The 13,126-nt window shown below is 33.5% G+C and overlaps 1 protein-coding gene across 1 annotated transcript; it reads left to right on the top strand.

The window, feature by feature from the left end:
* Nucleotides 1-423: 423 nt before the first annotated feature.
* On the top strand, nucleotides 424-1,356 carry LOC126018694 (olfactory receptor 5M9-like). Its single transcript, XM_049780793.1, is given in 1 exon segment — nucleotides 424-1,356. A coding segment is annotated over 1 exon segment (933 nt).
* Nucleotides 1,357-13,126: the final 11,770 nt, after the last annotated feature.

The raw sequence follows: 13,126 nt of genomic DNA, 5'->3' as shown, positions 1-13,126 counted from the left end.
ATATTTATTTCTAATGTGCAACATATTCTACTACTTTAAATGATTAAATATGTCCACACTTCAAAAAATAAGACTCCGAAGTGATCCTGCTTATATACTTTAACATTTAAGAATTTCATCAGACATTTGTGTACAAAGCAGCGTGTTGAAATGAACTTAGTTGTTTGTTGACAATTCCCAACTAACCAGCGTGTTTCTTGAGTCCTGTATTATTAATATAATGATAACTAAGCAAAACATAAATGTCTAATGCTAATACTATATAACAGCAATGTATGTAATTACCTGTTCTACTTATCATCTTGGACATTCTTTGATATAATGATATGGAAATTGCACACAAAACTACAGGACAAAAAAGTTTCAGGAATGAAAAAAAACATTTATCTTAATTTTATTTTTTCTTAGGCAATACAGACCGCCATGCCGAATTTCACAGAGGTGACAACATTTATTCTTCTGGGGTTGACCAGTCGTCAGGAGCTCCAAGTTCTCTTTTTTGTCGTGTTCCTAGTAGTTTATATAGTCACTCTGTTAGGAAACATTGGTATGATCATTTTAATCTGTATCAGCCCCCAGCTTCAGAGTCCTATGTACTTTTTCCTGAGTCATTTGTCTTTTGTAGATGTGTGGTTCTCTTCCAATGTCACTCCCAAAATGCTAGAAAACTTACTATAGGAGACAAAAACCATTTCCTATGTGGGATGTTTAATACAGTGTTACTTTTTCATTGCCCTGGTCCATGTGGAGGTGTATATCTTGGCAGTCATGGCCTTTGATCGGTACATGGCCATTTGCAATCCCTTGCTTTATGGAAGCAAAATGTCCAGGACAGTTTGTATAAGGCTCATTTCTGTACCTTATGTCTATGGATTTTCTATTAGTCTAATATGCACTCTCTGGACATATGGTTTGTATTTCTGTGGAAACTTTGAAATCAACCACTTCTACTGTGCAGACCCCCCTCTCATCAAGATAGCCTGTGGGGGAGTCCACATCAAGGAATACACAATGATAGTTATCGCTGGAATTAATTTTACATATTCTCTCTCAGTGGTCCTTATATCCTACACTCTCATAGTGGTAGCTGTGCTACGTATGAGATCTGCTGATGGGAGGAAAAAGGCCTTCTCTACCTGCGGGTCTCACTTAACCGCGGTTACTATGTTTTATGGGACTCTCATCTTCATGTATCTCCGACGGCCCACCGAAGAGTCAGTGGAGCAGGGGAAGATGGTAGCTGTATTTTATACCACAGTCATTCCTATGCTCAATCCCATGATTTACAGCTTGAGAAACAAAGATGTAAAAGAAGCAGTCCACAAAGCCGTCATCAAAGTGAACTTTGGGAAATGAACATACAATAGACACTTCTGTGGTGTGTGGCTACCTAATAGACAATTCTGGACTTGAAAGTTCTCCTTCAGAAAGAACTTTATAAATTCAGCATATATATACACAAAATGTTCTAAACTTAACACAGTTAATTTTCTCCATGAGTGGAGGCAAATTATGAAGCTTACTTTTCCCTCTCTATATATTAGAAAATGATTAAAATTCACATACTCAGTGCCATTTCCAGTGTATGCAAAGTTGTGCTAAGCATACTCATTGGAGGAGCTAGTAGATTATGTAGATAAAACATATAAAATTAAAGATATTTATTTCATGAGGAAAGTAGGAATTTTCCCATTTTAACAACTACCAGGTGTGATAGATATTGGTTTGCCTAAAATATAATATTTATATGTATATATGGAATCAAATAGTTTTCAAAATATTTATTTGGTGCTTAAATACTGTCATAAGTTTTTCTCACTTTATGTTGCTTATACTCAGCAATATTTATACTTTTGTATTTCAAATCTATTATAAATTTCCTGATGTATAAGAATAAATACATCAGATATGTCCTTTTTCCCTTTTATTATCATTCCATGATAAAGTTATGAACAGTATGATTTCTCTGTTATTTAAAACCTAGCCAGTGACCATGATATGTATTCTTTTGAGTTTTTAATAATTAAAATTGCTTTAAACAATTACTTGACTAATTTTTGCCATCCATATTCCACTTTTTGGTTTTGTATAGTCTCTTAAATTAAGTTAACTGAGCCTAAAGTAGACAATCAGATAACCAAGTATTACTGTTTATATAATTTCCATTGAAGTATTATTTGATCCATGCAGCTCAAAATTGTATCCTATATTAATCAGCATTATATTAGTCAGTAAAATTCTTTTTTTCTTTGATTTTATTTTTTTTATTTTTTTTTATTTAAACACCTTGATTACATACATATTTGTGTTTGGGTTTCAGTCATGTAAAGAACACCACCCATCACCAGTGCAACATTCCCGTCACCAATGTCCCAAGTCTCCCTCCTCCCCACCCGACCCCCGCCTGTACTCTAAACAGGCTCTCCATTTCCCTCATACATTCTCATTATTAGGACAGTTCAAAATGTAGTTATTTCTCTAACTAAACTCATCACTCTTTGTGGTGAGCTTCCTGAGGTGAGCTGTAACTTCCAACTCTTTTCTCTTTTGTGTCTGAAAATTATTATTGCAAGAATGTCTTTCATTTTTCTTAAAACCCATAGATGAGTGAGACCATTCTGCGTTTTTCTCTCTCTCTCTCTGACTTATTTCACTCAGCATAATAGATTCCGTGTACATCCATGTATAGGAAAATTTCATAGTCAGTAAAATTCTTAAAATTAGAGGGATAGTGCTTATCTTGCATGCAGGTGACTCCCCAGCATGCTATATGGTTCCCCCAATACTGCAGAAGTAACCTCTGAGCACAGAGCCTGGAACAAGTCAAAAATAAAAAATAAAAAAGGAAAGTACTATTTAGCTCTTCTTCATTGAGGCATTTCTTACATCATTTTTCTAAACACAATTCTTTTCTGTAGATAGATTTAAGTTTTAACACTCAGTTAGTTATACTTTATTACCATACTAAAGACAAACAAGAAAATATAGATTTTATTATAAATGCTTTAAATGCTTATCCTAAAACATTTGAGCAGGTGTAGGAATACTTTAGGAAAGAGCTTATAGTTGCAGTCATATCATTTCTGAAACCTTCTCAAATAGAATCAATAGCTAAACTCAAAATTAATATCAGTAGGGCATGGATTAAAAAATCTAAATCCCTGTCTTGTTCTTTCTCCTAAAGTTCATAGATATACAGGTAATTGAATACATATCAGAGAAACAGTAAGGAAATTTATTGATCACTCTGGTGCTTAGATATCTGTAACCTTCCTTTTATAAACAAGATATTTCTATTTTCACAAATAAGCTGTTTCTTGTGATCATAAAGGTTTTATGGTTTTATAAGACATGACTCTACCATTTTCAAACTTGCCACCATGATGTTTCTTTGCCCATCATGTCCTACCTTGATAGGCAGAGCCTATATGGCAGGAGTGAAGCCAGATCTTCAGAGATACATTAGAAAATAGATATAAGAGCTTTGATACTTTGGTATATTTATTATTAACAAAGTTTTTTTCTTGTAGTCATTACTAAGCCACCCCAGAGTTCTTGCCTCAATTTTTAAATTTAGGGGTGTTTAGTAATGACTATAACTGTAAAACTTTATTAGTATATTTTAATGATATTCATTTGCTTTTTTTTCCAAAAGCATTTCAGTTTTCCAGGATAGAAAGGAAAACGGTCTTCCTTTCTGCTCTGGCTCTTTAGACTTACTTAACTTTTCTTTAGTGCCTGTGTGGTTTTGTTGCAACCTCACTTTAATACAATAAACTATTTAAGACTAAGGATACCAGATTCTATTTTAGAAATTATTTAACATTTAGTCTTACACTATCAATACTGATGTCATAAATGTAGTTTCTTCACATCACAGAGACTGGCACACATTAAAACAAAGAAGAATTAGCATTAATTAAATATGGGGAGAAAGGAACTCTCATTCAATGCAGATGGTAATGTTAACTGGTTTAGCCACTTTGGAAAACAATATGGTTATTCCTCAAAAAACCTTAGGAACACAAAAATACAATACAAAAATCTCTTCCTCACATCTATATTCATTGCAGTGCTATTTACAAATGTCAGAATCTGGAAACAACCAAGATGCCCTTCAACAGATGAATGGCTAAAGAAACTGTGGTACATATACACAATGGAATATTATGCAGCCATCAGAAGAGATGAAGTCATGAAATTTTCCTATACATGGATGTACATGGAATCTTTTATGCTGAGTGAAATAAGTCAGAGGGAGAGAGATAAACTCATAATAGTCTCACTCATCTATGGGTTTTAAGAAAAATAAAAGACATTTTTGCAATAATTCTCAGACAAAAGAGAGGAGGGTGGAAGGTCCAGCTCATGATATGAAGCTCACTACAAAGAGTGATGAGTGCAGTTAGAGAAATAACTACATTGAGAACTATCGTAACAATGTGAATGAATGAGGGAAGTAGAAAGCCTGTCTCAAGTACAGGCAGGGGGTAGGGGTGGGGATGAGGGAGATTTGGGACATTGGTGATGGAATGTTGCACTGGTGAAGGGGGCAGTTCTTTACATGACTGAAACCCAACTCAATCATATTTGTAATTAAGGTGTTTAAATAAATATATAAATATATAGATATTGAGCTACCAATTGACCCAGCAATAATTTAGAGTTTACCCAAAGGACCCCCAAATCTCAGCACAACAAAGTATCTGTACTCCAATGTTCACTGAAACAATACAATAGAATCTAAAAACAACCCATATATCTGAGAACAGATGAGTTCTTCTCAATGGAATACTATGAAAGTGTTAGAAAAACAATGAAATTTTCTTACACATCGATGGATATGGAAAATATTAATCTGAGTGAAATGAGTTAGAGGGAGAGGGATAAATATCGAATGATCGCATTCATTTGTGGAATATAAAGCAATGATAGTATAGTAATAATACCCAAAGACAATAGAGACAAGGATATGAGGGCTTGCCATCAAGAGCAGGGGAGTGCAGTTTGGGCAGAGAATGGGCCATTATGACAATGGCTGCTGTTAATGATCACTCTGGATATTAAGTGGGTGCTGAAAGAAGGTAAAGTGATTCGCACAATATCCCTTTAGTAACAATACTACAAACCACAAATCTAAAAGGAAACATAAGGAAAATGTGTGTGTGTGTGTGTGTGTGTGTGTGTGTGTGTGAAAGAGAGAGAGAGAAAACATAAGAGAGAGAACATAAGAGAGAGAGAGGAGAGAAAAAGATCTGTCATAAAAGCAGAAGGGGGAAGGCAGGCAGGATGGCAGAAGGAAACGGGGGACATTGGTAATGGTAAATGTGAATTGGTGAAGGGATCGGTGCTGGAAATTGTTTTGAAAAGTAAATCATTAATAATTTGTAATTGTATGTCACAGTGATTCAATTTAAAATTCTATGATAAAAAAAGAAGACCTGGAACATTTTTCAAGTTGCTGGATAAAAAAACATATCTCCATAAATTAAGAATATTAAAGTCATATCAACTAAAAAATAGATAGCTCATTGTCACCATGACTAAGAATGCTCCAGTTAATTTTATAAACTCCAAACAATTGAATGTGTGGTTTGAGAATCACAACTCAAGCAAAAACCAACCTATAGCTAACAATGCTTGATTAACTTTCTTCCCTTAAATTCCCATACTTTCACTTTCTTTTTAGATATTTCTTATCACTTTAATTACTGGTACCTCCTAATTAAGTTCTACTTCTCAATATTGAGGGAACAGAGAAATTTACAAATTTTAAGACTTGCTTTGCACTTGGTCAACGTTGGCACAGTACATGATGCCTCATAACACCAAGTGATCCCTGAGCACAGAACTGAGAGCAGGCCTCGTACTCTGCTGGGTGTAGTACCAAAACAGCAAAGCAAAATTTGAGGAACCCAAAGCTCAACCCTTCATCAATTTTCTGATATCATTAAATCTTCTTTAGTGTAACTTTAATGATACCTCTTATCATTACTTATATTTCAGTGTCCACCAACATAATTTTATCTTCGTAGTTAACTCTGAATTCCTAGCTTCTAAATTCAACATTCTACACCACATCCTTAATTGGGTGTGCACACACCATTTCAGATAAAACGCTTAAACGGGGTTCCTAATATCATGCTCCTCCTATATCAATTTTGGTTCTTTCTAAATCTTATATCTGCCTGTGAAAATTGCCTAGCTTCTTCATACATAATTTGTAGAGTAGACCTTTAGTTCTCTGATTGATGCACTTAGCTAATTTGGCCATCTTAATGTATCTAGTATTAATCAAAAATACCTCTTAACCACTACAATGTTACTCTATATATCAGCTACCATATATATTAGCTTTCCATATTTTATAATTTAATAATATTGGTAATTCACAACATAACATTATTATATTATATTAATATTTATTTTATATACAGATAAATGATCAGTATCAATTAATAATGCAAACCAATGTGATAATACATAATCAATATTTATATATGATAATATAATATTATAATTAATATATTATATTTACTTATAATAATATAATTAAAAATAATATTAATTAATATTAATATACTGGTTATATTGATATTTAATTTTAAAATTATTATAATAATATTTATAATATAATATAATAATACTTATGATATATTATAATACAAATATATTGTATATGTTGCCATATATTAGCTTTCAGTCAGGTTTGCTATGTCCATTCTTTCTCTTGATAGATAATTTTTTGGGGGGTATCCACAACCGGTGAAGCTCAGGGGTTACTCCTGGCTCTGGGCTCAGAGATTGTTCCTGGCTTGGGGGTACATATGGGACCCCGGGGGATCGAACCGAAGTCCATCCTAGGTTTGTGCATGCAAAGCAAAAGCCCTACCTCTTGAACCACTGCTCCAATCCTGATAGATAAATTTTAAATAAATTTTTAAAAAGACATTAGATTTTCTCATTTGGAACAAAATCTGTGATGGTCATTCTTTTCACTCAGGGTAAAATATAACATTCTTACAAGGGGCAAAACAAACCATTATTAGTTTTCTGACTTTAATCACCTTAAACCCTCTCTCTTCCTACACCATCTTTCTGTCCTCACTAACTTCTGTTATTCTTGTGCACACCTGTATTAGTTTTTAGTATTTATTACCACTACTTAAAATACTCTTTATTTTGTAAACCATTACTCTTTTATACCTAAACTTTTGCACAATGAAATGCAAGGATCTCTAGATCACTTTTTTTTTTTCTTTTTTGGCCACCCATTGGTGCTCAGGGGTTATGTAGCTCCATATGTGTTGGACCAAAAGGGATGCTTGAGGTCGAACTCATGAGGGCCTTGTGCAAATCAAACACCCTTCTCACTGTGCTATATCCTTTAACCCTTGGATTCACTTCTGACTCCACTCTTAAGTGCTCTTTCATGCTTACATCATATCTATAACTTTTCTTTATGAACCATAAAACAAAAGCACTTCTTGCTCACATTATATTTATAATTTTCTTCATAAACCCAAAACAGAAACAATTGTTCTCTTGCCATGGACATTTATATCTGCTTTTACACTTTCTTCAGTCTTATATTCCAAAAAAAAAAAAACACATGGGTGTTTAGGGAAAGTCATAGGGCATGGTGACTAGGTTCCACTTTGGCTAAGTCATCATCTTCATCCTTACCAGACTAAGATAAAGATAATATAATTGAGACAATGCTGCATTATGTTCAAGTTACCTGACCAGAGGAAAAATATATAAATATACTTTGATATAGCCAACTATTTTCTTAATCATGGACTCAAATTCCTAATCATGGATCTACAGAAAAGAAACTGATATTAAATCACTTAGAACCTCAAAAGATCTCAAAAGATCCATTTCCCTCTACTTACCACCCCCTCCTAATGCTATCCAACACAATAAGTCCTACTTTAATCACAAAAAGGAATAAAACATTTAAAAATAAAACAAAAATTGTAAACTTAATTGAGGCAATTACTAGAACCTTAACATGTAATTTTATGTTTGCTAACATATATGTTACATTTTGCTAAGCTTGTTATTTTTAAGTGGCATTGCATATAAATTTATTTTGTCATAAGAAAAAAAATTTTTTTTGGTTTTTGGGTCACACTCGGCAGAGCTCAGGGGTTACTCCTGGCTCTACGCTCAGAAATCACTCCTGGCAGGCTTGGGGGACAATATGAGTTGCCAGGATTTGAACCTCAATCCTTCTGCATACAAGGCAAATGTCCTACCTCCATGCTATCTCTCTGGCCCCTATAAGAAAATTTTTAAATAAAATGAGAATTAAGTAAACATTTAAAAAAACTTATAATTTTAAAATAAATAGATGACCCTGGAAAAATTTAAAGCTGGGAATAAATTTGTCACAAACTTTTTGAAAGTTTAATTTACTGTTTGGCAATTACTTATTGAGTTTTTGTTTATATCTAGAACTACAGATAACTTGGCTACAATCTTGTTGTCAGTTTTCTTTTTAATTTCTCAATTTATAGAAGATGTAATTTCTTGGTTTGTTTTCTGATACTTAATTCCAAATGTATCTATTTTTGGTACTGTTAGCAGGTTATGTATAGTAAATTAGGAAACATCTTATCAATAGCTTTATTTGAGTTCTTTTAGTTTTTATTAGACATACACATAAATGCAATTATTTTTCTAAAATTTTTACATTGAAAATTTTATTTATTCCCTTGAGCAGATGTTTTCTGGAGGGACTAAATTTGACATCTTTACATATAAAATTTACAATGAGATAATAATGTTGTGTCCTGTCCTAATTCTAGCAAAAGATGAATCTATGTTCTGAAAAATATGTAAAAAACTACAGTTGGGCAATTTATGATACTCTCTGCTTTTACCTTTATTAATACTAAAACATGTGCCAATTTATATGACTAATATATACATCTCACAATTGGTATTTATATGTTAACTCGATTTAAGTGAACCTTTAAAAGACCAATTTTTGCAATTTTATATTCAGAAAAGAATATACTGTGGACTTTTATGGGGCAGTTCTTGAACTCTCTTTTTCATTATAACATTAGTTTTAAAACTATAAGTAGTTATTTGCCAGTCATTGATCAGTAATTAAATTCCCACATTATTTGTATAGCTTAATATACAGTATTGTCTCCAAGAAGATTAGCTAATATGAAGACAATTAGTTATATAATACAGATAGTATTTCATTTCTAGTTAGGTTGCCAGAGTTCAAAGTTTACAGAAAACATTAAGAAAATTATGCTTTTTTTCCCCTCTAGCTTCTATTCCTCATCTGTTGATACTGAATTAATAATTGCTAATAATTAGGCAGAAATTGAAGTTAGAGTTTGCTTAAAGGTTAATGATAGGAACTGTCTCTATGGGTCTTATTACTTTTCATTGTAAATAGAATTCCCTGCTGTAATTGCAGAAACTTGCTAACCAGTTTCCAGGGGCCTTATTAAAAAGATGTGTTTCTCAACTTTTTCCTGGGGACATATTAAGTCAAACCAATCTCAAGTAACACAAAGTTTCAGCTAAAGATTAATGAATATGTAGTGTAGTTTGAGTGTATTGAGATAATTATTTGAATCATCTGGGATGGTGGTTTCCTCTCCTTTGAAGTAACTTCTCTAGAGAGATGAGACTGTATATGGGTGGGGAAAGATTTGGACCCACTCTGGATTTAATCTTGGGTTCCTCTACTACCTATATATGTACTCTTGGGACAATAACACATCCTGAGCTTGAATTAAGGAAATTAAAATGTTAGTGTGCAGGGCTATTTGGAGCAGTAGAAATCAATTGAATATTAAATAACTGTGTGATGCAAGTTGAAAGAACTATAATACCAGTAGAATGATACTGGTACCAATAATAAAATAATAATTATTGTGATACTCAATAATTATATAATAAATTAATGATTAATTTTATGTGCTATTCTATGTAAGGAAAGGTGACTAAATCACTGGAATTATGTTCTTTGCAAAGCACTGCTATATAGAGAAATGGTCACATATTTCAGAAAAGAGGCGAAGATAATTTAAGTAATTTACCTCAAGACCCAACTGAAAAATGTTATAGTTGAAAGTTAAGTTGTAAAAGTAGAATGTATATACTGTTAAATACACCTCTATTTCCATATCTAGAACTTAATTTTTAAGAATATATATGATACTTATCCTTTCAATAAATATAAAAATATCTAGGATATTTGAATTGTGGTAATATTAAGATTATAGCTTTAGAAGATAGACAATGTATACATATACATAGGTATACGCAACACATTATTAAACTTGTTATAAGATAGAGTGTTTATGCTTTTTAAATGAATTTAAAAATAGTTAAAAATTTCTAATATCTGAGGATAAACTCTTGTTATTTATTATTGGAGGAAAACTCCTCACTGGTGTTTATAAGACACAGGGTCCCTCTTAATCATTTTGGGTAATTAGCCATAGGTAAGCCATGGACATTTCTCCCTTAATAACTCTTGATGTCAACCCACAGCATAAAATCAAAAAAATATAAAGTAGTAAGAATGGGAAGCCCTCTAGAATCATAATGCTAAGAAAATATGAAAGGATTGTAGATGATATTCTGGCAGGATGGTACTACAGAGATGGTATATAGCTTCTGTCAGAAACATAGTGGCAAAACAAGAAGAGAGCAAAATGAGTGCCCTATCTTAATATTATCTGTCCGGTTATAGCCTTTTATTGCTATAATCTGAGTTCAATTATCAATAATATTCAGGGGGTGGAATATAGCAGAGAGGGTATTTGCCTTGTAGGCAGCTGATCCAAGTTTGTTTCCTGGAACCCCATATGGTTCTTTGAGCACCACCAGGAATGACCCATGAGCACAAAGCCAGAAACAACTCCTAAAAATTTCCAGGTGTAGCCCCAAAACAAAAATCAAAAACCAAACTAAACAAAAATACTTAGAGAATTTAGTAGAGTGTAAGCTAAAATGGAAGTGTAAATCAATGGTTTCTATATTTGGAGTAAGTCCAAAGCATCACTCTATTGGTTTTCTGCTGTGTATCAATGAACAAGGTGCCTGAATTCCCTGTGCTTTAATTCTCTTCATTGAAAATAAAAATAACAAAAATGGTGTATGACAGTAATTGCACCATAAATATGCTTCAAAGTTTATCAGGCACAATATGAATAATCCTCATCAGAGTATTTTTTACCACTATTACTGCTGCTGCTATTTTATTATTTAAGACTATTATACTTTCAGGGCCCAAGAGATATTACAGTCATTAGCCTTGCACAAGGCTGACATGTGTCAGAGCACAGCATCATGTATGGCATCCTAAGAAAATACAAGAGTAATATCGTTTTTGTTTGTTTTGGGGCCACATTCACTGGTGTTCAAAAGTTACTCCTGGCTCTGCACTCAAAAATTACTCCTGGCAGGCTCTGAGGAAACATGGGATGCCAAGAATTGAAACCAGCATAACTGAATCAAGGCAAACACCCTACCTATTGTGCTAGAGCTCTGGTCCTAGAAGTGATCTCCTTTTATTTGTTTTGTATTGGGCCTCAGTCAGCAATGCTCAGGGAAGACTCTGTGAACCATGTGGAATGCAAGGGATTGAGTCTGGGTTGGCCACATGCAAGCCAACTGATTCATCTGCTGTACTATTGCTCCATTCCCCCAGAAATGATCCCTAAGCACTGACAGGAGTTAGTCCTTAAAACATCAGGGTATGAGTCCCCTTCCCAAGAAAAATGACACTCTTTTATTTGTTTCTTGCAGAAAACTGAGAAACACAATAATATAAGATAGAAGAATCTTAATTTCTTCACCTCTTAAAATAGTAGATTATGGGGCCGGGCGGTGGCGCTTGCCTTGGACGGACCGCGGTTCGATCCCCCGGTGTCCCATATGGTCCCCCAAGCCAGGAGCAACTTCTGAGCACATAGCCAGGAGTAACCCCTGAGCGTTACTGGGTGTGGCCCCCCCCCCAAAAAAAAACAAAAAAAAATAGTAGATTATACTCAGTGACCTCTGATGTCTAGGTTGATAGAGATGCAAATGACTTTAGTTTTATTAGCTAGAGAAATCAAAAGGACCAAAACACAGTTTTTCCCAACTGATGCAAAGTTGTATGTATGTGTGCGTGTTTTTACAGAAAGGAACATATAGCTAAACCATGATCATTTCTTTTGAATGTAAGCACATGGTTATGGCAATATGCAGAGAAATGCCTAAAAAGTTCAAGTTTGAGAAAAACATCCTTCACAAAACTGATGCTTTGTTTGAATTGTCATGTAACTAATAATAAATATAGGAGATAAGTGCATCATCTTAGAAAACATAGGCAAAATATCACGTTTTGTCATAGTGAAAAAATCATTAGGATTTACAGAACTATAACTAGAAGATATGCTAAATGGAGTAAGCCAGAATAAATATAGGATGATATCACTTACATGTGGTGTTAGAATAACTGCATAAAGAAATGCAATGGCTAATATGACCATTATTGAAAACACTCTTGGCCCCAGAATATAGTTGAAGAGAAGAAAAAGACACTGGTGAAATGACAGGGGATAGAAGTTAAGAGGTCTCTGATACATTGAGATGTTAAGAAAGGGCAAAACTGAGTATCTGATCCAGAATAAAAAAAAAAATGAAATCACAAGACGCAAACTTTAACAATCAGACTTAAAAAGGTGCCTTTTGTGTGGGCAGATTGAGGTAGGGTGGTGGTAGAATGGAATATAATCTAGAAACACTGGAGAAGGATGTTGACACTTGTGGTGGTGCTGTGCCTGAAACATATGTCTAAAATGCAACTATGAATAACTTTTTAAAATCACAATGGTTTAAATAAAAAGTTAAAAAATTACATAAGACTGGAGACTAGATAAGAATAGCAAAGTCATACTAAAGAGAAAAATCTAGTTCAGATCATGTGTAATCCTGCAAACAATTTGACGTATTTGACCTTTCTTTGAAAAATCTTAGAATGTCATTGGCTGTCTTTTATCTGTGGGTTCATTCAGCAAGGCTTGCATTTCAAGAATTTCTGTAATTAAGGTATAAATTTAACAGTTTTAAATAAGAACTAATTTTTATTTTGATG

Source organism: Suncus etruscus, chromosome 9 (assembly GCF_024139225.1).
Source record: "Suncus etruscus isolate mSunEtr1 chromosome 9, mSunEtr1.pri.cur, whole genome shotgun sequence".
In the NCBI taxonomy this organism is placed as follows: Eukaryota; Metazoa; Chordata; class Mammalia; order Eulipotyphla; family Soricidae; genus Suncus; species Suncus etruscus.
The sequence above is the reverse complement of the archived record's forward strand: the minus strand, read 5'-3'. Positions and strand labels throughout refer to the sequence as shown.